The 26,863-nt window shown below is 43.1% G+C and overlaps 1 protein-coding gene across 1 annotated transcript in view; it reads left to right on the top strand.

Moving 5' to 3' along the window:
* The first annotated feature begins 3,588 nt into the window (after positions 1 to 3,588).
* Positions 3,589 to 26,863, top strand: part of SMG5 (SMG5 nonsense mediated mRNA decay factor) — a 48,099-nt gene continuing 24,824 nt past the window's right edge. Inside the window, exons 1-11 of the mRNA XM_060757881.2 lie at positions 3,589 to 3,885; positions 7,318 to 7,416; positions 7,627 to 7,750; positions 9,974 to 10,130; positions 10,861 to 10,950; positions 13,026 to 13,115; positions 14,409 to 14,487; positions 17,152 to 17,277; positions 18,144 to 18,212; positions 20,703 to 20,908; positions 22,903 to 23,040. Coding sequence (XP_060613864.2) covers positions 3,800 to 3,885; positions 7,318 to 7,416; positions 7,627 to 7,750; positions 9,974 to 10,130; positions 10,861 to 10,950; positions 13,026 to 13,115; positions 14,409 to 14,487; positions 17,152 to 17,277; positions 18,144 to 18,212; positions 20,703 to 20,908; positions 22,903 to 23,040 — 1,264 coding nt within the window. The 5' untranslated portion in view covers positions 3,589 to 3,799. The remainder of the gene's footprint in view (positions 3,886 to 7,317; positions 7,417 to 7,626; positions 7,751 to 9,973; positions 10,131 to 10,860; positions 10,951 to 13,025; positions 13,116 to 14,408; positions 14,488 to 17,151; positions 17,278 to 18,143; positions 18,213 to 20,702; positions 20,909 to 22,902; positions 23,041 to 26,863) is intronic.

Genomic DNA, 26,863 nt, shown 5'->3' with positions numbered 1-26,863 from the left:
CTGTTCACACAGATCAGGATCAGACTGAACCCCAACAGGCGTGGCCAAGCACAGCGCTCCTTGGAGGTTGCTGGGGGCGTGGCCTTCAGGAACAGCTGTTCTTACCCACCCCCACCTCCTTCCTCTGCATCGGCGGCTTTGCGAGTTGGACTTTGCGAGGTGGGCGTGGCTACACCCAGCTCTTCTGCATCGCCACTTGGCGCCAGGGAGGTAACCACGCCCACCTCGCAAAGCCGCCGATGCAAAGAGGAAGGTGGGCGTGGGCAAGAACAGCTGTTCCTGAAGGCCACACCCCCAGCATTTACGATTCACTGGTGGAAGTCGTAAGGAAGATGGCGGACGCGGCTTCGATATGGCAAAAACACTTCCGGGTTGCCAGGACGCGTCGATATCGCTTCTAAAGGTATTTCTTTTACGATTTCTTAATGAGATAAGAAATTAACGAGCTGGCTCAACCAAGCCTAGTATTTAGGTTTCTGGCTGACAAAGAGAAGTTGTCAGTCCAACGTGGCTCTTTCCATGCAAACTTCTATGACTTAACCTTGGCTTTAAGCAGCACGCTTCTGGCTTCCTGAATCTGGGATTTTGTGTTTTGTATTTAACTGTTTTACTATGGACTCTTGTTTGATCATTGCCCAAACTCCCAAATGTCAAGGTCTGTTTTTCCCAGACTCCACCAGTGTTCACAGATGGGCATATTGAGTATTCATGCCAAGTTTAGTCCAGATCCATCATTTTTTGAGTCCACAGTGGTCTCTGGATGTAGGTGAACTACAACTCCAAAACTCAAGGTCAATGCCCGCCCACCCCTCCAGTATTTTCTGTTGGTTGTGGGAGTTCTGTGTGCCCAAGTTTGGCCCAATTCCATCGTTGGTAGAGTTCAGAATGCTCTTTGATTACAAGTGAACTATAAATCCCAGCAACTACAACTCCCAAATGACAACATCACCCCCCCCCCCCAACCCATCAGTATTCAAATTTGGGAATTTTGGATATTCGTGCCAAATTTGGTCCAGTGAATGAAAATACATCCTCCATATCAGATATTATGATTGATAACGGTAGCAAAATGACACTTATAACGTAGGAAGGAAAATAATTTTATGGTTGGGGGTCACCACATCATGCAGAATTGTATTAAGGGGGTCGCAGCATGAGCAAGGTTGACAACCACTGACCTAAAGCTTCAGAGAGCTTCTGTTCAACCATTTCAAAGCTCCCTGCTTGGGTGGTGATGGCATGATCATCAGCATAGATGGATCAGCATTTTTTCCTGTAATAGGCAGTAAGAGCACCCAGAGCTTCAGAGAGCTTCTGTCCAACCATTTCCAAGCTCTCTGCTCGGGTGGTGATGCTGCTGTCGTCAGCGTAGATAGAACTCTTTGTCCCTTCTGGCAGTGGTGGACCATTTGTGTAAATGTTAAACATGAGGAACTGTTTTAAGAGGCATTAGGAAGGTTGAGAAACACTGACCTAAAGCTTTGGAGAGCTTCTATTCAATCATTTCCAAGCTCCCTGCTTGGGTGGTGATGGCACGATCATCAGCGTAGATGGTCACTCTTCTAGTTTCTAGATCTATGGTCACTCTTCTAGTTCCAAGCTCCAAGGCGTCAGTGCTATAGTCCATCCGTATCCGCCATCTCCGCATGTTATGGTCACTCTGCTAGTTTCTACATCTATGGTCACTCTTCTAGTGCTATAGATTAGAAGAGAAGGTCCATCTGTACACACCATCTCCGCATGTTATGGTTACTCTTCTAGTTTCTGGATCTACGGTCACTCCTTTATTTATTTATTTATTTATTTGGGGTTCTTTTACCCCGCCCTTCTCACCCCGAAGGGGACTCAGGGCGGCTTACAGAAACAAGGCACAATTTGATGCCTGCATCACAAACAATCATACACAAAATTACAACAATTCACAGTTGACATGCATGCATTATAACCATAAAATCAATAAAATCATTAAAACCAAATACAAACCCAGTTTCTCCTCTTACATGGTCAGCGTTTGTTAACACCTAGATCTAGTTTTTCGTTCCATTCATCCATCCTGCTGGTCTTACTTGCCTGATTGTCTGATTTAATTGCCAGAATGCCCAAAGGCCTGGTCCCATAACCAAGTTTTCACCCTCCTCCTGAAGGCGAGGAGGGATGATGATGCCCTGATCTCCCCCGGGAGTGAGTTCCACAGGTGGGGGGCCACCACTGAGAAAGCCCTGCTCCTCGTCCCCACCAGCCTCACGTGACAGTGGTGGGGTCGAGAGCAGGGCCTCCCCAGATGATCTCAGACTCCGGGGTGGGACATAGAGGGAGATACGTTCGGACAGATACACTGGACCGGAACCGTATAGGGTTTTGTAGGTCAAAACCATCACCTTGAATTGTGCTCGGAACTGAATCGGCAGCCAGTGGAGCTGGCACAACAGGGGGGTGGTATGCTCCCTGTATGTCGCTCCGGTGAGCAATCTGGCTGCCGCTCGTTGGACTAGTTGAAGTTTCCGAACAGTCTTCAAGGGCAACCCCACGTAGAGAGCGTTGCAGTAGTCTATTCGGGATGTAACAAGAGCGTGGACCACCGTGCCAGATCAGACTTCCCAAGGTACGGGCGCAACTGGTGCACAAGTTTTAGTTGTGCAAAAGCTCTCCCAGCCACCGCTGAGACCTGGGGTTCCAGGCTCAGCGGTGAGTCTAGGATCACTCCCAAGCTGCTAACCCGCGTCTTCAGGGGGAGTGTAACCCCATCCAGCACAGGCTGTAACCCTATGCCCTGTTCGGCCTTACAACTGACCAGTAGGACCTCTGTCTTGTCTGTCCTTTAGTTCCAAGCTCAAAGGCGTCAGTGCTGTAGTCCATCCGTACTCGCCATCTCCTTATGTTATGGTCACTCTTCTAGTTTCTAGATCTATGGTCACTCTTCTAGTTCCATGCTCCAAGGCGTCAGTGTGATTGTCCATCCGTACCCGCCATCTCCGTATGTTATGGTCACTCTTCTAGTTTCTAGATCTATGGTTCTAGTTCCATGCTCCAAGGCGTCAGTGTGATTGTCCATCTCCGTATGTTATGGTCACTCTTCTACTTTCTAGTTCTACGGTCACTCTTCTACTTCCAAGCTCCAAGGCATCAGTGCTATAGTCCATCCGTAACCGCCATCTCCGTATGTTATGGTCACTCTTCTAGTTTCTAGATCTATGGTCACTTGCTCCAAGGCGTCAGTGCTATAGTCAATCGGTACCCGCCATCTCCGTATGTTATGGTCATTCTTCTAGTTTCTAGATCTATGGTCACTTTCTCCAAGGCGTCAGTGCTGTAGTCCAGCCGTACTCGCCACCTCCGTATGTTACGGTCACTCTTCTAGTTTCTAGATCTATGGTGACTCCTAGTTTCAAGCTCCAAGGCGTCAGTGCTACAGTCCATCCGTACTCGCCATCTCCGTATGTTATGGTCACTCTTCTAGTTTCTAGATCTATAGTCGCTCCTCTAGTTCCTATCGCCAAGGTGTGGTGACGTCATTGTTATGATTGCTGCGTGATTCCGACGCCTGGCGTGCATGTGCGTCACGGCGTCGACGACGTGTTCTCGCGTGAGGAGTCGCTTCCTCTCGCGAGGCTTGCTGGGGCTGGGAGGCAGAGGCGCGATGGCGGCGGAGTGGGGCCGGCGCCAGGAAGAAGAAGAGGGAGAGCGGGCCGAGCAGCGCGGGAGGCCCTTCCGGAGGCGGAGAGCGAGGCAGGCCGGGGGCCCCGCCGGACAGGGAGAGGCCTGCGCCTGAGGGAGGAAGGAACACAGGAAGGAGTCCGCCATGAGCCAAGGCAGCGGAGGAGGAGGAGGAGGAGGAGGAGGAGGGGAGCCCGAGGCCAAGGCCCTCCACACCAAGAGGCTCTACCGGTGAGGAAGGGAGAGAGAGAGAGGGGGGACCCCCAAGGGCCATCCATCCCAACCCTCGCCTGCCCAAAGGAAAGCACCCATATTACTCTCATCTGTTATTATTCTTAGTAGTATTGTTATATTGATGATAATAATAATAATATATTGTTATTATTATTGAATCTTAGAGCCAGAAGAGACCCCCCCTCCCCAAGGACCAGCCATCCCAACCTCCTCCTGGCATAAAGGAAGGCACTATATTATTCTCATCTATTATTATTATTATTAGTAGTAGTAGTATTGTTATATTGATGATAGTAATAATATATTGTTATTATTATTGAATTTTAGAGCCAGAAGAGACCCCCAAGGGCCATCCATCCCAACCCCCTCCTGCCACAAAGGGAGGAACCATATTACTGTCATCTATTATTATTATTATTATTATTAGTAGTAGTAGTAGTAGTAGTAGTGGTAGTAGTATTATATTGATTACAGTAATAATATATTGTTATTATTATTGAATCCTAGAGCCAGAAGAGACCCCCCCAAGGGCCAGCCATCCCAACCCCCTCCTGCCACAAAGGAAGGCACCATATTACTCTCATCAACATCCATATTAATAATAATAATAATTATATGTTATTCAGTTCTTGTGGGTTTTTTTGGGCTATTTGGCCATGTTCTAGAGGCATTTCTCCTAGAAATAGCCCGAAAAAACCCACAAGAACTGAGTGATTCCAGCCATGAAAGCCTTCGACAATACAATTATATATTATTATTGAATCCTCGAGCCGGAAGAGACCTCCAGAGGCCTTCCATCCCAACCCCCTCCTGCCACAAAGGAAGGCACCATAATACTCTCATCATCTATAATAATAATAATAATAATAATAATATATTATTATTATTATTATTATTATTATTATTATTGTTATTGTTATTATTATTGAATCTTAGAGCCAGAAGAGACCCCCAAGGGCCATCCATCCCAACCCCCTCCTGCCCCAAAGGAAAGCACCCATATTACTCACATCTGTTATTATTCTTAGTAGTATTGTTATATTGATGATAATAATAACAATATATTGTTATTATTATTGAATTTTAGAGCCAGAAGAGAGCCCCAAGGGCCATCCATCCCAACCCCCTCGTGGCATAAAGGAAGGCACCATATTACTCTCATTTATTATTATTATTATTATTATTATTAGTATTATATTGATAATAATAATAATATATTGTTATTATTATTGAATCTTACAGCCAGAAGAGACCCCCCCCCCCCAAGGGCCAGCCATCCCAACCCCCTCCTGCCCCAAAGGAAGACACCATAATACTCTCATCTATTATTATTATTATTATTATTATTATTATTAGTAGTAGTAGTAGTAGTATATTTAGGATAATAATCATATATTGTTATAATTATTGAATCCTCGAGCCAGAAGAGACCCCCAAGGGCCAGCCATCCCAACCCCCTCCTGCCCCAAAAGAAAGGCAACATATTACTCTCATCATCATCATCTATAATAATAATATATTAATATATATATATATATATATATATATAAATAATATAACCCCCAAGGGCCATCCATCCCACACCCCCTCCTGCCCCAAAGGAAGGCACCATATTACTCTCATCTATTATTATTATTATTATTAGTAGTAGTAGTAGTAGTAGTATATTGATGATAATAATAATATATTGTTATAATTACTGAATTTTAGAGCCAGAAGACACCCCCAAGGGTCATCCATCCCACACCCCCTCCTGCCCCAAAGGAAAGCACCCATATTACTCTCATCTGTTATTATTCTTAGTAGTATTGTTATATTGATGATAATAATAATAATATATTGTTATTATTATTGAATTTTAGAGCCAGAAGAGAGCCCCCCCCCCCAGGGCCATCCATCCCACACCCCCTCCTGCCCCAAAGGAAGGCACCAGATTATTCTCATCTATTATTATTATTATTATTAGTAGTAGTAGTAGTATGATTATATTGATGATAATAATAATAATATATTGTTATTATTATTTAATTTTAGAGCCAGAAGAGACCCCCCCCCCCAAGGGCCAGCCATCCCAACCCCCTCCTGCCCCAAAGGAAGGCACCATATTTCTCTCATCTATTATTATTATTAGTAGTAGTATTATATTGAGGATAATAATAATAATAATAATAATAATATATTGTAATTACTATTGAATCTTACAGCCAGAAGAGACCCCCAAGGGCCAGCCATCCCAACCTCCTTGTGGCATAAAGGAAGACACCATATTACTCTCATCTATTATTATTATTATTAGTAGTAGTAGTAGCCTTATATTGATAATAATAATAATAATATATTGTTATTATTATTGAATCTTACAGCCAGAAGAGACCCCCAAGGGCCATCCATCCCAACCCCCTTGTTGCATAAAGGAAGGCACCTTATTACTATCATCATCTATATTATTATTATTATTATTATTATTGAATCATGGAGGAGACCCCCAGGGGCCATCCATCCCAACCCCTTCCTGAAGAAAGGCGGGCACCATATTATTCTCATCTATTAATATTCTCATCTATTATTATTATTATTATTATTATTGAATTCTAGAGTCAGTAGAGACCCCCAAGAGCCACCCATCCCAACCCCCTCTTCCCACAAAGGAAGACACCATATTATTCTCATCTATTATTATTATTATTATTATTATTATTATTATTTATTGAGTCATAGAAGAAACCCTCAAGAGCCATCCATCCCAACCCCCTCCTGCCAGAAAAGAAGGCAACATATTACTATCATCATCTATATTATTACTATTATTACATATTGTATTATTATTATTATTATTATTATTATTGAATCATAGAAGAGTCCCCAAGGGCCATCCATCCCAACCCACTCCTGTCCCAAAGGAAGGCACCATATTACTATCATCATCTATAATAATAATGAGGAAAGCACAATCAAAACACCGCCAACAGATTATTCTTAATAATAATAATAATAATACAATACAATTCTAGAGTAGAAAGGTACCCCCATGGTCATCTGTTCCAACCCCTTTTTGCCAGGCAGGAAGGCACAGTCCAAGCCCTCTCGACAGATGGCCATCCACCTTAAGAACCTCCAGGGAAGAATACTCTAATGTTATCCAAGATTAATATTCTAATATAATAGTAATAAAGTTGGATGAGACGCTCAGGGGCCACCATCCGATCCCTCCTGACAAATGACCATCCAGCCTCTGCTTAAGAACCTCTATCGTCCCATGTTCCCTCTTTTTCGCCAAGCTAAATCTCCGCCGCTTCCTTCAGCCGCTCCTCATAGGGCTTTGTTTCCAAAGTTTTGATCATGTTGTTGGCCCTTTGGATGCCTTCCATCTTGTCCACACCTTCCTTGAGTGTGAGATTGAGCATCGTATTTCCAATATGTCTTTGACAGAGCGGTGGTGGAAGCCGTGCACAGACTGGACCTCATTCTTGGAAACAAGGCAGCGTATCAAGAAGTCTTCAAGCCGGAGAACATCAGCCTGAGAAACAAGTGAGCAAGCCGTTGGGCCTTCTCTCTTTCAGACTCATCCAGAAGTGGGTCTACCATTGGGTTTGGTACCATTTCCGCTGCCTTGACTCAATGCTGTGGAATCATGGGGATTGTAGTTCTGCCAGACTTTGACATACTACAACTCCCGGGGATTCGATTAGCAATTCACCATCTCCCTTCTTGTTTCCCCACTTCCGTTTTGGAACTCAGGCTCCGCGAATTGTGTGTGAAGCTCATGTTTTTGCACCCGGTGGATTATGGGAGGAAAGCCGAGGAGTTGCTCTGGAGGAAGGTTTACTACGAAGTCATCCAGCTCATTAAGACAAACAAAAAGGTCAGTTGCTTTACTCCAGTCCTTTCTGTCTTAACATGTAATAATAATAATAATAATAATAATAATAATAATTATTATTATTATTTGCTGTGACATACTATGTTTTGTGTCAGTAAAATAATAATAATCTATAACATATATAATATATATTATATATTATATTTTATAATATATAATTATATCTCGTTTGCTGTGACATACTGTGTTTGTCAGTAAAATAATAATAATAATCTATATTATATATATAATAAATATTATAATATATATATATCATTTGCTGTGACATACTGTGTTTGTCGGTAAAATAATAATAATCTATAACATATAATATATATAATAAAGATTATTATATATATATATATCGTTTGCTGTGACATACTATGGTTTTGTGTCAGTAAAATAATAATAATAATAATAATAATAATAATAATAATAAGTATAGAGATTGCATTTGCTGTGATATACTGTGGTTTTGTGTCAGTAAAATAATAATCTATAACATATATAATATATATAATATTATAATATATATTATGTATTATATAATCATATATATCTCATTTGCTGTGACATACTGTGGTTTTGTGTCAGTAAAATAATAATAATAATAAGTATAGAGATTGCATTTGCTGTGACATACTGTGGTTTTGTGTCAGTAAAATAAGAATAATCTATAACATATATATTTAATAAATATTATAATGTATATATTATATATAATCATCTCATTTGCTGTGACATACTGTGGTTTTGTGTCAGTAAAATAATAATCTATAGCATATATATATATAATAAATATTATAATGTGTATATAGTATATATAACCATATATATCTCATTTGCTGTGACATACTGTGGTTTTGTATCAGTAAAATAATAATAATGATCTATAACATATAATATATATAATAAATATTATAATGTATATATAATATATATAATCATATATATCTCATTTGCTGTGACATACTGTGGTTTTGTGTCGGTAAAATAATAATAATCTATAACATGTAGTATATAATATAATATATATTAAATATTATATTATATATTATATAATTATATATATCTGATTTGCTGTGACATACTGTGGTTTTGTGTCAGTAAAATAATAAGAATTATTATAAGCCTAGAGATCTCGTTTGCTGTGACATACTGTGGTTTTGTGTCAGTAAAATAATAATAATAATCTATAACATATATAATATAGAATAAATATTAGAATATGTTATATAATATATAATCATATATATCTCATTTGTTGTGACATACTGTGCTTTTGTGCCAGTAAAATAATAATAATAATAATAAGCATAGAGATCTCATTTGCTGTGACATACTGCAGTTTTGTGTCATTAAAATAATAATAATAATCTATAACAGATATAATATATAATAAATATTATAATATATACTATATAATATATAATAATATATATCTCATTTTTGTGACATACTGTGCTTTTGTGTCAGTAAAATAATAATAATCTATAACATATATAATATATATAATATATAACATATTATTTATATTATATATATATATATGTGTGTGTGTGTGTGTATATATATATATTATATATATATATATATATATATATATATATATAGATAGATAGATAGATAGATAGATAGATAATAGAGCCCCCGGTGGCGCAGTGGGTTAAAGCACTGAGCTGCTGAGCTTGTTGATCGAAAGGTCGCAGGTTCGATTCCGGGGAGCGGCGTGAGCTTCCGCTGTCAGCCCTAGCTTCTGCCAACCTAGCAGTTCGAAAACATGCAAATGTGAGTAGATCAATAGGTACCGCTCCGGCGGGAAGGTAACGGCGCTCCATGCAGTCATGCCAGCCACATGACCTTGGAGGTGTCTACGGACAACGCTGGCTCTTCGGCTTAGAAATGGAGATGAGCACCACACCCCAAAGTCAGACATGACTGGACTTAATGTCAGGGGACAACTTTTACCTTTACCTATATATATATAAATTATATGCTGGGATTTATAGTTCACCTACAATCACAGAGCATTCTGAACCCCACCAACGATAGAATTGGGCCAAACTTCTCACACAGAACCCCCATGTCCAACAGAAAATACTGTGTTTTCTGACAGTCTTTGGCGACCCCTCGCGACCCCTCCAGGGACCGCGACCCCCAGGTTGAGAAACACTGTTGTAAGTAAACGTGAAGCGTTGACGATTCCCTCCTCTCCTTGTCCCGCAGCACATTCACAGCCGCAGCACTCTGGAGTGTGCCTACCGGACGCACCTTATTGCCGGCATCGGGTTTTACCAGCACCTCCTTCTCTACATCCAGTCCCACTACCAGCTGGAGCTGCAGTGTTGCATCGACTGGACCCATGTTACGGACCCCCTGATTGGTCAGTATGCCAATGTTGGCACACCTTTTATTCTCTCCTGCTGGGTTACTTAAGCGATCCCTCGTTGTCCGAGTAGGATAGTCTTCCAAGATCCGTGTCCTGGGAATGGGTCCATAGGTGGCCGTGGAGCCCGATTCTTGATCTGCGGGCAGTGAGGGCATTGGTTTCCAGGTGGAAGGCGGTCCCAGTCGGGGTTGGCTTAACGCGCCTTCCTCTTGGCACATTTCTCTCTTTCACCCTCCATTCATACCTCTTCAAATTCTGCAGCACTGCTGGTCACAGCTGACCTCCAGTTAGAGCACTAAAGGGCCAGGACTTCCCAGTTCTCTCTCAGTGTCTATGCCAGAGTTTTTAAGGTTGGCTTTGAGCCCATCTTTCAATGTCTTTTCCTGCCCACCAACATTATGTTTTCCGTTCTTGAGTTCGGAGTAGAGCAAGTGCTTTGGAAGACGGTGGTCGGGCATCTGGACAATGTGGCCAGTCTAGAGGAGTTGATGGCGGAGGACCATCGCTTCAGTGCTGGTGGTCTATGCTTCTTCCAGCACGCTGACATTTGTCCGCTTGTCTTCCCAGGAGACTTGTAGGATTTTCCGGAGGCAGCGCTGATGGAATCGTTCCAGGAGTTGCATGTGACGTCTGTAGGCGTCTGCCATGTGTTGCTGTGGCCCAGTGTTTGTATATGTATTTTATAGCAGCTATTCTGATATAAATATTCTCTTTGTGTCTGTAGGTTGTAAGAAACCGGTGTCTGCCTCGGAGAAGGAGATGGAGTGGGCCCAGATGGCCTGCCACCGGTGTCTGGTTTACCTGGGGGATCTAGGTGAGTAAAGCATCGTTATCCTCTTCCTTTACACTTCCTTCTTTGCTTCTACGCTGGGCTTCTTTGTCATGCAGATAAACAGCTTCGCTCTCACTGAGCCTCTTCTCGCACTGAAGTTACTTCACAAAGTAGTTTTTTATACACAGCAGTCTTCACACTGGAACTTCACACATGGTGGCTTTCAACTTGGGGCTTCTCTCACCGAAACTTCTCATACAGATGCCTGCTAACTCTGAGGCCTACCTCACACGGAGGCCTTCCTCCCACTGAGACCTTCTCACACTGAGGGCTCTCTCAGACTGGGGCCTTTCATATACTTAGGCGAAATAACTCTGAGGCCTACCTCACACTGAGGCCTTTCTCCCACTGAGACCGTCTCACACTGAGGGCTTTCTCAGACTGAGGTTTTTCATATACTGAGGCAAACTAACTCTGAGGTCTACCTCACACTGAGGCCTTTCTCCCACTGAGACCTTCTCACACTGAGGGCTCTCAGACTGGAGCCTTTAATATACTGAGGCGAACTAACTCTGAGGCCTACCTCACACTGAGGCCTTTCTCCCACTGAGACCTTCTCACACTGAGGGCTCTCTCAGACTGAGGCCTTTAATATACTGAGGCGAACTAACTCTGAGGCCTACCTCACACTGAGGCCTTTCTCCCACTGAGACCTTCTCACACTGAGGGCTCTCTCAGACTCAGGCCTTTCATATACTGAGGCGAACTAACTCTGAGGCCTACTTCACACTGAGGGCTCTCTCAGACCGAGGCCTTTCATTACACTGTTGTAATCAAAAATATTCAGATAATTTTTAATGTTTCTGACAGTCCTTACGTTTCTTGTATTTATGTTTCTTTGCACTCTCATCAGCTCAGTACACAAGGCTTTTCTCACACAGAGGTCCACCTAACATTCCTCAGGATGACACTAGCTTTGGCCTACTGACTCTTAACAGGCCTACTAACTTTTAGTCCTTGACTCACACTTTTGTAATCAAAAATACTCAGATAATTTTTAATGTTTCTGACAGTCCTTACGTTTCTTGTATGTTATGTTTCTCTGCAATCTTATCAACTCTGTACACAAGGCTTTTCTCACACAGAGATCCATCTCACACTTCTCAGGATGATACTAGCTTTGGTCCACTGACTCTAACAGGCTTCGGCCTACTCACTCTTCCAGTGATTGACTCACACTTTTGTAATCAAAAATACCCAATTAATATTTAATGTTTCTTGACAGTCCTTACGTTTCTTGTATGTTGTTTCTTTGCACACAAGGCTTCTCTCACACAGAGGTCCACCTCACATTCCTCAGGATGACACTAGCTTTGGCCCACTGACTATAACAGGCTTTGGCCTACTCACTCTTCCAGTGGTTGACTCACACTTTTGTAATCAAAAATACCCATGGAGATTTCATTCACACACAGGTCCGCCTCGCACTCCTCAGGATGACACTAGCTTTGGCCAACGGACTCTTAACAGGCTTCGGCCTACTCACCCTTCCAGTGGTTGACTCAAACTTTTGTAATCAAAAATACCCACGGAGATTTCATTCACACAGAGGTCCACCTCGCACTCCTCAGAATGACACTAGCTTTGGCCCACTGACGCTAACAGGCTTCGGCCTACTCACTCTTTCAGTGCTTGACTAATCAAAAATATTCATTTAATTTTTAATGTTTCTGACAGTCCTTACGTGTCTTGTATGTTATGTTTCTTCGCACTCTTATCAGCTCAGTACACAAGGCTTCTCTCACACAGAGGTCCACCTCACATTCCTCAGAATGACACTAGCTTTAGCCCACTGACTCTTAACAGGCTTCGGCCTACTCACTCTTTCAGTGCTTGACTCACACTTTTGTAATCAAAAATACCCATGGAGATTTCATTCACACAGAGGTCTGCCCTGCACTCCTCAGGATGACACTAGCTTTGGCTCACTGACTCTAATAGGCTTCGGCCTACTCACTCTTTCAGTGCTCGACTCACACTTTTACCCAGTTAATTTGTATTTTTTCTGACAGTTCTTACGTTTTCTTGTATGTTATGTTTCTTCGCCCTCTTATCAGCTCGGTATCAGAACGAATTGGCCGGTGTGGATACCGAATTGCTGGCTGAGAGATTCTACTATCAAGCTCTTTCGGTTGCGCCGCAAATAGGTATGCATTCACACTTTAATATTTCATGTCAAGTAACCGGAGAAGAAATAATAATAATAATAGTATAATTATTATATTATAAAAATATAATAATAATAAATATAATTATTATATTATAAAAATATAATAATAATAATAATAATAATAATAATAATAATTCAACAGCCAGAAGAGTGTCTGCTGTGGACTCATCTTGTTGTGTTCAAATAATAATAATAATAATAATAATATATTATTATTATTATTATTATTATTATTATTATTATATTAATGTAATAATAAATCTAATAATAATAATAAAATTATTATATTATATTAACACAATAATAATAATAATAATAATAATAGTAATAATTCAACATCCAGCAGAGTGCCTGCTGTGGACTCATCTTGTTGCCTTTCTCCCACTGAGACCTTCTCACACTGAGGGCTCTCTCAGACTGAGGCCTTTCATATACTGAGGCGAACTAACGCTGAGGCCTACCTCACACGGAGGCCTTTCTCCCCCTGAGACCTTCTCACACTGAGGGCTCTCTCAGACTGAGGCCTTTCATATACTGAAGTGAACTAACGCTGAGGCCTACCTCACACGGAGGCCTTTCTCCCACTGAGGGCTCCCTCAGACTGAGGTCTTTCATATATTGAGGCGAACTAACGCTGAGGCCTACCTCACACGGAGGCCTACCTCCCACGGAGACTTTCTCACACTGAGGGCTCTATCAGACTGAGGCCTTTCATATACTGAGGCGAACTAATGCTGAGGCCTACCTCACACGGAGGCCTTTCTCCCACTGAGACCTTCTCACACTGAGGGCTCTCTCAGACTGAGGCCTTTCATATACTGAGGCGAACTAACGCTGAGGCCTACCTCACACAGAGGCCTTTCTCCCACTGAGACCTTCTCACACTGAGGGCTCTCTCAGACTGAGGCCTTTCATATACTGAGGCGAACTAACGCTGAGGCCTACCTCACACAGAGGCCTTTCTCCCACTGAGACCTTCTCACACTGAGGGCTCTCTCAGACTGAGGCCTTTCATATACTGAGGCGAACTAACGCTGAGGCCTACCTCACACAGAGGCCTTTCTCCCACTGAGACCTTCTCACACTGAGGGCTCCCTCAGACTGAGGCCTTTCATATACTGAGGCGAACTGACACTGAGGCCTTCTCACTCTGAGGCCTACGAACACACTGAGGCCCTTCTTCCCCAGACCGAGGGCCTACCTATAGGTCCCCAATTTAGATAGACCTAGAGTTAGACTGGCGTTGACTTCTTTATTCTGGCGGTTCCAGGGATGCCTTTTAACCAGCTGGGGACATTGGCCGGGAGCAAATTCTACAACGTGGAAGCCACCTACTGCTATTTGCGCTGGTGAGTACTGCGGAATAATAGTCCTTGAGCTTGGGAGGTGAACTACAACTCCCAAACTCAAGCCCCACCAAACCCTTCTAGTGTTTTCTATTGGGAGTCCTGTGTGCCACGTTTGGTTCAATTGCATCGTTGGTGGAGTTCAGAATGATCTGTGATTGTAGGTGAACTATAAATCCCAGTAACTACAAATCCCAAATGTCATGGTCTATTTCCTTCAAGCTCCATCTGTGTTCCTAGTTGGGCATATGGAATATTCATGCCAAGTTTGGTCCAGATCCATCATTGTTTGAGTCCACAGTGCTCTCTGGATGTAGGTGAACTACAATTCCCAAACTCAAGGCCCACCAAACCCTTCTAGTGTTTTCTATTGCTCATGGGAGTCCTGTGTGCCACGTTTGGTGCAATTCCATCGTTGGTGGAGTTCAGAATGCTCTGTGATTGTAGGTGAACTATAAATCCCAGTAACTACAACTCCCAAATGTCAAGGTCTATTTCCCCCAAACTCCATTTGGGCATATGGAATATTTGTGCCAAGTTTGGTCCAGATCCATCATTGTTTGAGTCCACAGGGATCTCTGGATGTAGGTGAACTACAACTCCCAAACTCAAGGTCAATGCCCACCAAACCCTTCTAGTGTTTACTGTTGGACATGGGAGTCCACGTTTGGTTCAGTTCCATCATTGGTGGAGTTCAGAATGCTCTGTGATTGTAGGTGAACTATAAATCCCATAACTACAACTCCCAAATGACAAAATCAATTTTTTGAGTGATGGTCACTCCTTGGGTTAGTAGGTGTCTTGTGGCCAAATTTGGCATGCAATTCGTCCATTTTTATTTATATAGATTCTGTTTTAATGTTTACATATTGGTATATTTTCAACTAGCTGTACCCGCCATGTGTTGCTGTGGCCAACTTTCCCTCCGCCTGTCTCTCCTCCTTTCTTTCTCTCCTTCTCTCCTTCCTTCCCTCCCTCTTTCCTTCCTTCTTTCCCTTTCTTTCTTTCGTTCTTTCTTTCTCTCCTTTCTTTCCTTCTCTTCCTCCATTGTGCATGTGGCAGGGCTCAGGGTGCATTGCAGCAGGTGGTCAGTGGTTTGCTCTTCTCCGCACTCGCATGTCGTGGACTCCACTGTGTGGCCCCATTTCTTGAGGTTGGCTCTGCATCTTGTGGTGCCAGAGAGCAGTCTGTTCAGCGCCTTCCAAGTTGCCCAGTCTTCTGTGTGCCCAGGGGGGAGCCTCTCATTTGGTATCAGTTTTGGGTTTGAATCTGCCACTTTTGGACTCTTGCTTGCTGGGGTGTTCCAGCGAGTTTCTCTGTAGATCTTAGAAAACTATTTCTTGATTTAAGTCGACGTGCTGGTTGATACCCAAACAGGGGATGAGCTGGGGATGTCTCTGCCTTGGTCCTTTCACTATTGGCTGCCACTTCCTGGCAGATGTCAGGTGGTGCAATACCGGCTAAGCAGTGTAATTCCTCCAGTGGTGTAGGGCAGAGACACCCCATGATAATGCGGCATGTCTCATTAAGAGCCACATCCACTGTTTTAGCGTGGTGAGATGTATTCCACACTGAGGCAAGCATACTCAGCAGCAGAGTAGCATAACACAAGGGCCGATGTCTTCACTGTGTCTGGTTGTGATCCCCAGGTTGTGCCAGTCAGCTTTCGTATGATATTGTTTCTAGCGCCCACTTTTTGCTTGATGTTCAGGCAATGCTTCTTGTAGGTCAGAGCACGGTCCAGAGTGATTCCCAGGTATTTGGGTGCGCTGCAATGCTCCAGTGGGATTCCTTCCCAGGTGATCTTCAGAGCTCGGGATGCTTGTCTGTTCTTAAGGTGAAAGGCACATGTCTGTGTTTTAGATGGATTAGGGATCAGCTGGTTTTCCCTGTAATAGGCAGTAAGAGCACCTAGAGCTTCGGAGAGCTTCTGTTCAACCATCTCAAAGCTCCCTGCTTGGGCGGTGATGGCACGATCATCAGCATAGATGAAACTCTCTGTTCCTTCTGGCAGTGGCTGGTCATTTGTGTAGATGTTGAGCATGGATGGAGGGAGCACGCTCCCCTGAGGCAGGCCGTTCTTCTGTTTCCGCCATCTGCTTCTCTGGCCCTGGAACTCAACAAAAAAGCTCCTGTTTTGTAGCAGGTTTCCTATGAGGCAGGTGAGGTGGTCGTCCTTTGTGATACTATACATTTTTCTCAGGAGGAGGTGGTGGTTCACAGTCTCATAAGCCACTGACATGTCTATGCAGACAGCTCCTGTGATCTGCTGCCTTTCAAAGCCATCTTCTATGTGCTGAGTCAGGTTCAGCACTTGCGATGTGCAGCTTCTGCCTTTCCTGAAGCCAGTTTGCTGTGGGATCAGACAGGGGATCAGACTATATTTTCCAAATGAGTCTCTCCAGGACTTTGTAGAGGTGCCAAAGCAGGGAGATTGGTCTGTAGCTTTTTGGGTCATTACGGTCTTTGCCTGGCTTCAAGACGGCGATGACTCTTGCTTTCCCCCAGATTTTGGGGATCTGACAGGATGCAGTGCAGTTGTTCATCAGTGTTTATGAGTGAAGGACATACATTGTTTTGTTGGGTGTATTGCGTCCAAATTTGGTGTCAAGTCGTCCAGTGGTTGTTGAGTTGTGTTCATCACACTTTCCTTCCGTGCCTCTTTAGTATCCAGTCGGAAGTGTCCTTCGAAGGGGCTTACGGGAACCTCAAGCGCCTCTACGACAAGGCGGCCAAAATGTATCACCAGCTGAAGAAATGCGAAACCAGGAAGCTGTCGCCCAGCAAAAAGAGGTACGGACGGGCCTGGCCCATGACTTCCAGCCATTGGGAACCTTATTTACCTTCCTCTCTAGGACTTCCCTCCCACGTACCTTCATAGCGTCACCTTGTCTCCTCTGCTATGCTATAATATAATATATTGTATATAGATATAATATTTAGATTATTCTAATTTAATACAGTATAATAGATAAAGGTTTTCCCCTGACATGAAGTCCAGTCGTGTCCGACTCTGGGACTCTGGTGCTCACCTCCATTTCTAAGCCGAAGAGTCGGCGTTGTCCATAGACACCCCCAAGGTCATGTGGCCACTGACATGACTGCACGGAGCGCTGTTACCGTCCCACTGGAGCGGTACCTATTCATCTACTCACATTTGCATGTTTTCGAACTGCTAGGTTGGCAGGAGCTGGGGCTAATAGCAGAAGCTCACGCCGCTCCTCGGATTTGAACCTGCGACCTTTTGGTCATCAAGCTCAGCAGCTCAGCGCTTTAACCCACTGCGCCACCGGGGGCTCCAATTATAATAATATGATATTATAATTATATATAATTATATATTATATATAATTATATATTTCATATTACCTGTAATATTACTAATAATATTACAATATAATTGTATAGAACAATAAAGTGATGTATAGCGCTGGTATAATGTATTGTGTGTGTGTATATATATATATGTGTGTGTGTGTGTGTGTATATGTGTGTGTGTGTGTATATATATATATATATGTATCTTGTAAGGTGCTCTGAGTCGCCTTTGGAGTGAGAAGGGCAGCATATAAATGTCACAAATAAATCAATAAATAGCTATGCAGCTTGAAGGACACACAATTGTGTTGATTGTTCCTTTTGTCTGTCCCGATCCTTAGGTGCAAAGACATCAAGCGGTTGCTGGTGAGCTTCATGTACTTGCAGAGCCTCCTTCAGCCAAAAAGCAGGTGAGCCTCTTCCTGTGGGCAAATCGTACTCTCTCCATCATTGGTGGAGTTCAGAATGCTCTTTGATTGTAGGTGAACTATAAATCCCAGCAACTACAAGGTCTATTTTCCCCCAAACACCACCAGTATTCACATTTAGGCATATTGAGTATTGGTGCCAAGCTTGGTCCAGATCCATCATTGATTGAGTGTCTTGATGTTGGTGAACTACAACTCCCAAACTCAAAAGTCAATGCCCACCAAACCCTTCTAGTGTTTACTGTTGGTTGTGGGAGTTCTGTATGCCAAGTTTGGTTCAGTTCCATCGTTGGTGGAGTTAGAATTCTCTTTGGTTGTAGGTGAACTATACATCCCAGTAAGTACAACTCCCTAATGTCAAGGTCTATTTTCCTCCAAACTCCACCAGTGTTCACATTTGGGCACATGGAATATTCGTGCCAATTTTGGTCCATATCCATCATTGTTTGAGTCTCTGGATGTAGGTGAACTACAACTCCCAAATGTCAAGGTCTATTTTCCCCCAAACTCCACCAGTGCCTACATTTGGGCATATTGAGTATTGGTGCCAAGTTTGGTCCATATCCATCATTGTTTGAGTCTCTGGACGTTGGTGAACTACAACTCCCAAACTCAAGGTCAATGCCCACCAAATCCTTCTAATGTTTACTGTTGGTCATGGGAGTTCTGCGTGCCAAGTTTGGTTCAGTTCCATCATTGGTGAAGCTCAGAATCCTCTTTGATTGTAGGTGAACTATAAATCCCAGCAACTACAAGGTCTGTTTCCCCCCAAACTCCACCAGTATTCACATTTAGGCATATTGAGCTTTCGTGCCAAGCTTGGCCCAGATCTATAATTGTTTGAGTCTCTGGATGTTGGTGAACTACACCCCCCAAACTCAAGGTCAATGCCCACCAAACCCTACTAGTGTTTACTGTTGGTCATGGGAGTCCTGTGTGCCATGTTTGGTTCAATTCCATCATTGGTGAAGCTGAGAATGCTCTGATTGTAGGTGAACTATACATCCCAGTAAGTACAACTCCCAAATGTCAAGGTCTATCTTCCCCAAACTCCACCGGTGTTCACATTTGGGCATATTGAGTATTGGTGCCAAGCTTGGTCCAGATCAATCATTGATTGAGTGTCTGGATGTTGGCGAACTACAACTCCCAAACTCAAAAGTCAATGCCCACCAAACCCTTCTAATGTTTACTGTTGGTCGTGGGAGTCCTGCGTGCCATGTTTGGTTCAATTCCATCATTGGTGGAGCTCAGAATGCTCTGATTGTAGGTGAACTATACATCCCAGTAAGTACAACTCCCAAATGTCAAGGTCTATTTTCCCCCAAACTCCACCAGTGTCCACATTTGGGCATATTGTGTATTTGTGCCAAGCTTGGTCCAGATCCATCATTGCTTGGGTCTCTGGATGTAGGTGAACTACAACTCCCAAATGTCAAGGTCTATTTTCCCCCAAACACCACCAGTGTTCACATTTGGGCATATTGAGTATTTGTGCCAAGCTTGGTCCAGATCCATCATTGTTTGAGTCTCTGGATGTAGGTGAACTACAACTCCCAAACTCAAGGTCAATGCCCACCAAACCCTTCTAGTGTTTACTGTTGGTCATGGGAATTCTGTGTGCCAAGTTTGGTTCAATTCTATATTGAGTATTCACGCCAAGCTTGGTCCAGATCCATCATTGTTTGGGTTCATGGTCCTCTCTGGATGGAGGTGAACTACAATTCCCAAACTCAAGGTCAGTGCCTGCCATTGGTTGTGGGAATTCTGTGTGCCAAGTTTGGTTCAATTCTATATTGAGTATTTGTGCCAAGTTTGCTCCAGATCCATCATTGTTTGGGTTCATGGTCCTCTCTGGATGGAGGTGAACTACAACTCCCAAACTCAAGGTCAATGTCTGCCATTGGTTGTGGGAATTCTGTGTGCCAAGTTTGGTTCAATTCTATATTGAGGATTCGCGCCAAGTTTGGTCCAGATCCATCATTGTTTATGTTCACGGTTCTCTGGATGTAGGTGATCTACAACTCCCAAACTCAAGGTCAACGCCCGTCAAACCCTTCCAGTATTTTCTGTTGGTTTTGTATGCCAAGTTTGGTTCAATTCCATCGTACTGATTTATTTTCTGAGTGTTGTTCTTTGTTTACGGTCCTGATCCATCATTGGTCCAGATCCATCATTGTTTGAGTCCACAGTGCTCTCAGGATGGAGGTGAACTACAACTCCCAAACTCAAGGCCCACCAAACCCTTCTAGTGTTTTCTATTGCTCATGGGAGTCCTGTGTGCCACATTTGGTTCAATTCCATCGTTGGTGGAGTCCAGAATGCTCTTTGGTTGTAGGTGAACTATAAATCCCAGCAACTATGGTTTCCTTTTTCTTCCTTTTTCTACTGACTTAACCAAAGAACGACTTTGTATTGGTTTGAATCCCTCTGGAGAGGTTTGATGCCCCTCTCGTGCCTCTTTGCCCTCAGTTCTGCGGACTCGGAGCTGACCGCTCTCTGCCAGTCGGTCCTGGAAGATTTCAACCTCTGCCTCTTCTACCTGCCTTCCCCCAACCTGAGCTCCGCCAACGAGGAAGAAGAGGAGTGCGAGAGCGGGTACTCCTTCCTGCCGGACCTCCTCATCTTCCGGATGGTCGTCGTTTGCCTCATGAGTGTCCACAGCCTCAAGAGAGCAGGTGAGCATCTTCTCCCGCAGTGAGGGCATCGGTTTCCAGACGGAAGGCGGTCCCGGTCGGGGTTGGCTTGGCGCGCCTTCCTCCTGGCACGTTTCTCTCTTTCACCCTCCATTCATGCCTCTTCGAATTCTCCAGCACTGCTGGTCACAGCTGACCTCCAGCTGGGCTTCCCAGTTCTCAGTGTCTATGCCAAACTTTTTAAGGTTGGCTTTGAGACCATCTTTCAATCTCTTTTCCTGCCCACCCACATTCCGTTTTCCGTTCTTGAGTTCGAAGTAGAGCAACTGCTTTGGGAGATGGTAGTCGGGCATCTGGACACGTGGCCGGTCCAGCGGAGTTGATGGCGGACGACCATCGCTTCAATGCTGGTGGTCTTTGCTTCTTCCAGCATGTTGACGTTTCCCTGCTTGTCTTCCCAAGAGATTTGCAGGATTTTCCGGAGGCAATGCTGATGGAATCATTCCAGGAGTTGCATTTGACGTCTGTAGACAGTCCACGTCTCGCAGGGTTGGGAGGACAATAGCTTTATAAACAAGCCTCTTGGTCTCCCTATGGATGTCCCGGTCGTCAATCATTCTCTGCTTCATTCGGAAGAATGCTGCACTTGCAGAGCTCAGGCAGTGTTGTATTTCATTCTCAGTGTTGACGTCTGTAGACAGTCCACGTTTCACAGGCGTATAGCAGGGTTGGGAGGATGATAGCTTTATAATCAAGCACCTTGGTCTCCCTACGGATGTCCCGGTCCTCAAACACTCTCTGCTTCATTCGGATGCTGCACTCGCAAAGCTCAGGCAGTGTTGTATTTCACTGTCAATGTTGACATCTGTAGACAGTCCACGTCTCACAGGCATATAGCAGGGTTGGGAGGACTATAGCTTTATAAACAAGCCCCTTGGTCTCCCTACGGATGTCCCGGTCGTCAATCACTCTGCTTTATTCGGAAAAAGGTGCACTCGCAGAGCTCAGGCAGTGTTGTATTTCACTGTCAATGTTGACATCTATAGACAGCCCATGTTTCGCAGGCATATAGCAGGGTTGGGAGGACAGTGGCTTTGTAAACAAGCACCTTTGGTCTCCCTACGGATGTCCCGATCGTCAATCATTCTCTGCTTCATTCGGAAGAATGCTGCACTCGCAGAGCTCATGGGTGTTGAATTTCAGTGTCAATGTTGACTTTTGTGGAGAGGTGGCTGCCAAGGGAGCGGAAATGGTCCACATTTTCTAATGTTACACCATTAAGCTGTATCTCTGGCATTGGAGAGGGATTGGCTTGTGTGTATATATATATGTGTGTGTGTGTGTGTGTGTGTATAGAGCACTTTGGTTTTCTCGATGTTCAATGACAGGCCGAGCTTCTCGTATGCTTCTGCGAAGGTGTTTAGAGTGGCTTGTAGGTCTTCTTCTGAGTGTGCACAGACAACGTTGTCATCAGTATATTGGAGTTCTATAACAAATATTGTTGTAACCTTGGTTTCGGCTGGATCTTAGCGTTGATCCCATCAGAAACTCTCCAAAGACTTTTTTGACTCTTTGTTTCGTGTTCCTTTCCTACTGTTTTCCAGCATTTTTCCTTTCTTTGGGTTGCTGTGAGTTTTCTGGGCTGTATGGCCATGTTCCAGAAGCATTCTCTCCTGACGTTTCACCTGCATCTCCAGCAGGCATCCTCAGAGGTTAGGAGGTGGGTTGATATATAAGAAGTCTCCCTTCTCCCACCCTGGACATTATTCCAAAGGTATACAAACCTTATGTGTTTCCTCCACCACAGACACCTCAGTGGTTCTGACTCTCTCCTGGACCTTCCACAGATATATAAACCCTATTTTCCTAGTTTCCAACAGACCTCACAACCTCTGAGGGTGGCAGCCATAGATGTGGGAGAAACGTCAGGAGAGAATGCAACTGGAAGATGGCCAGACAGCCCGGAAAACTCACAGCAACCCAGTGTTTCTGGCCGTGAAAGCCTTTGACGACACATTTCCCTTCTTTCTCCATAGGCTCCAAGCAGTATAGCGCAGCCATTGCGTTCACGCTGGCCCTCTTTTCGCACCTCATCAACCACGTCAACATCCGCTTGCAGGCCGAGTTGGAAGAAGGCGAGAGCCCCGTCCCAGCCTTCCGGAACGACGGCACAGGTAAACACTGGGAATTGTCAATTTATTTATTTACTTATTTACTTCGCAGGGACTCAGCGGCTTACAAGATATATATATACATACAATATATATTATATTAGTAGCATAGCACAATATCACTATTATATATTACTATATTGCACTATATAATTATATTGTAATACTAGCCACCCCCTGCCATGGGTTGCTGTGGCCCAGTCTGTGTATATGTGATTTGTGTGTGTATATGTGTGTGTATATATATGTGTGGTTTTGCGTATGAGTTGAAATGTATTTTTTTGTACATTTTTGTCTTCCCTCCTTCTTTCCCTTCTCTCCCCCTTTCTCTCCCTCCTACTCTCCTTCCTTCTCTACCTTTCCTTCCTTCCTTCCTTCCTTCCTTCCTTCCTTCTTTCTCCTCCTCTTTCTCTCCTTCCTTCCTTGTCTACCCTTCTTTCTTTCCTTCTTTATCTCATTCCCTCCTTCTTCCTTCCTTCTTTCTCTACCCTTTTTTCTTTCCTTCCCTCTCTTTTCCTCTTTCTCTCCCTCCTACTCTCCCTCCTTCTCTACCCTTCTTTTTTCCTTCCTTCTCTCCTTCCTTCCTTCTCTACCCTTTTTTCTTTCCTTCCTTCTCTACCCTTCTTTCTTTCCTTCCTTCTCTCCTTCCCTCCTTCTCTCCTCCTCTCCGTCCTTCTCTCCTTCCTTCCTTCTCTACTCTTTTTTCTTTCCTTCCTTCTCTATCCTTCTTTCTTTCTTTCCTTCTCTCCTTCCTTCCTTCCCCCCTCCTTCTCTCCTTCTTTCCCTTCTTCTCTCCCTCTTTCTCTCCCTCCTTCCTTCTCTACTCTTCTTTCTTTCCTTCCTTCTCTCCTTCCCTCCTTCTTTCCCTCCTTCTTTCCTTCCCTCCTTCTCTCCTTCCTTCCTCCCATCCTTCTCTACCCTTTCTTTTTTTCCCTTCCTTCTCTCCTTCCCTCCTTCTTTCCCTTCTTCACTCCCTCCTTCTCTCCTTCCTTCCTTCTCTACCCTTCTTATTTTCCTTCCTTCTCTCCTTCCCTCCCTCCTTCTCTACCCTTCTTTTTTCCTTCCTTCTCTCCTTCACTCCTTCTTTCCCTTCTCTCCTTCTTTCTCTTCCCTCCTTCCTTCTCTACCTTTCTTTCCTTCCTTCCTTTTCTACCCTTCTTTTTTCCTTCCTTCCCTCTTTTACTCCTTTCCCTTCTCTCCCTCTTTCCCTCCTTCATTCTCTATCTTTCTTTCTTTCCTTCTTCCGCTCCTTCCCTCCTTCTTTCCCTCCTTCTCTCCTTCCTTCCTTTTCCTCCCCTCCTTCTTTCCCTTCTTCTCTCTATACTTCTCTCCTTCCTTCCTTCTCTACCCTTCCTTCCTTCCTTCCTTCCTTCCTTCTTTACCCTTCTTTCTTTCCTTCCTTCTCTCTTTCCCTCCTTCTCTCCTTCCTTTCTGTGTATGTGTTTTGTGTGTGTATATGCATATATGTGCGTATATGTGTGAGTTTGTGTATATATGTGGTTTTGCGCATGCGTTGGAATGTATTTTTGGGTTGTTTTTTTTTTTACTTTTCCGCTGTGTTTTTCAGTGTTTTTATGAGTGATGGTCACTCTTTGGGTTAGTAGGTGTCTTGTGTCCAAATTTGGTGTCAATTCGCCCAGTGGTTTCTGAGTTCTGTTAATCCCACAAACGAACATTACATTTTTATTTATATAGATGTGTTTTATTTATATAGATATGTATATATGTGTGTATGTATATTTGTGTCTGTGCATATATATATGTGTGTGTATGAATGTGTGCACATGAGTATGAGTGTGTGTGTGTGTGTATATATATATATAGAAAGAGAGAGGGAGAGAGAGTATTTTGGGAGTTTTAAAGTGTGTTTCGCTGGGATTTTCTCTGTGTGTGTGTGTGTGTGTGTGTGTGTTTATGGGTGCTGGACACTCATTGAACTGTTAGGTGTATTGTGTCCCAATTTCGTGTCAATTCCCCCAGTGGTTTCAGAGTTCTGTTAATCCCACAAACAAACATTACATTTTTATTTATATAGGTGTGCATGTGTATATGTATAGATGCGTGTATGTATATTTGTGTCTGTGCATATATATGTGTGTGTATGAATGTGTGCACATGCGTATGAGTGTGTGTGTGTGTGTGTGTATATATATATATATAGAGAGAGAGAGTGTGTGTATTTTGGGAGTTTTAAAGTGTGTTCCGCTGGGATTTTCTCTGTGTGTGTGTGTGTGTGTGTGTGTGTGTTTATGGGTGCTGGACACTCATTGAACTGTTAGGTGTATTGTGTCCAAATTTCGTGTCAATTCGCCCAGTGGTTTTAGAGTTCTGTTAATCCCACAAACGAACATGACATTATTATTTATATAGATGTGTTTTATTTATATAGATATGTATATATGTGTGTATGTATATTTGTGTCTGTGCATATATATGTGTGTGTAGGAATGTGTGCACATGAGTATGAGTGTGTGTGTGTGTATGTATATATATATATAGAAAGAGAGAGGGAGAGAGAGTATTTTGGGAGTTTTAAAGTATGTTCCGCTGGGATTTTCTGTGTGTATGTGTGTTTATGGGTGCTGGACACTCATTGAACTGTTAGGTGTATTGTGTCCAAATTTCGTGTCAATTCACCCAGTGGTTTTTGAGTTCTGTTAATCCCACAAACGAACATGACATTATTATTTATATAGATGTGTTTTATTTATATAGATATGTATATATGTGTGTATGTATATTTGTGTCTGTGCATATATATATGTGTGTGTATGAATGTGTGCACATGAGTATGAGTGTGTGTGTGTGTGTATATATATATATAGAAAGAGAGAGGGAGAGAGAGTATTTTGGGAGTTTTAAAGTATGTTCCGCTGGGATTTTCTGTGTGTATGTGTGTTTATGGGTGCTGGACACTCATTGAACTGTTAGGTGTATTGTGTCCAAATTTCATGTCAATTCGCCCAGTGGTTTTTGAGTTATGTTAATCCCACAAACAAACATTACATTATTATTATTATTATTATTATAATATTAGTAAAGCACAGGAGACAAGATGGAACAGTCTTCCTGGCCCCCTCTCTCTTCATTCAGTCCACAAAAATCAAACCCGCAAATATTGATATCTGAAAATATTCAGGATTTGAAAAATAAAAATCCAGAAAGGACAGACTATATATGTGGAATTGCAGTAGTTTCCGCTTTCGCGTAGGTATCAGAAGTCTTTGCCAGAGGTGTTAATCCTGGCTTAAGCTGCTGAGTGCTATTGATCTAATTTGAGCGGATTAGAACCATCGCATTTAAGACGACTTGAAACAGCGGTCACTTTCTTTCTGATTAAACTCTTTGGCCGACGACTTTTTGGCCGCCTTTGTCGCGCACTGGATTTAGCGGATCAAAAGTTTCGGGCTTTGCTGGGATGTGGGGACCGTAGGGCCTCCTGCCTATATGTTGTTCCTGTATTCATTTTGGATATGAATTTCCCCTCATATGTTTGCAGGTCTTTGCAAAGCCTATATGTGTATAGATATCTAGAGATTTCCATGTATCTGTCTATGTGTATACATTATTTTTATAAATGAATTTTCCTATAGATATTGATAAATCTATAGAGGTGCCTATATAACCACAAATCTCTCTCTCTGTGTGTATGCATATGTGTATATATATAAAAATAATTTGATATATGAATTTTCCTCTCACATGTTTGCACGTCTCTGCAACTCCTATATAGATATCGATAAATATATAGTTACTTATATATAGAGGTACGTATATCTCCGCATATCTCTCTGTATGTGTATATGTTTATGTATGAATTTTCCTC

Source organism: Anolis sagrei, chromosome 12, assembly GCF_037176765.1.
Source record: "Anolis sagrei isolate rAnoSag1 chromosome 12, rAnoSag1.mat, whole genome shotgun sequence".
In the NCBI taxonomy this organism is placed as follows: domain Eukaryota; kingdom Metazoa; phylum Chordata; class Lepidosauria; order Squamata; family Dactyloidae; genus Anolis; species Anolis sagrei.
The sequence above is the reverse complement of the archived record's forward strand: the minus strand, read 5'-3'. Positions and strand labels throughout refer to the sequence as shown.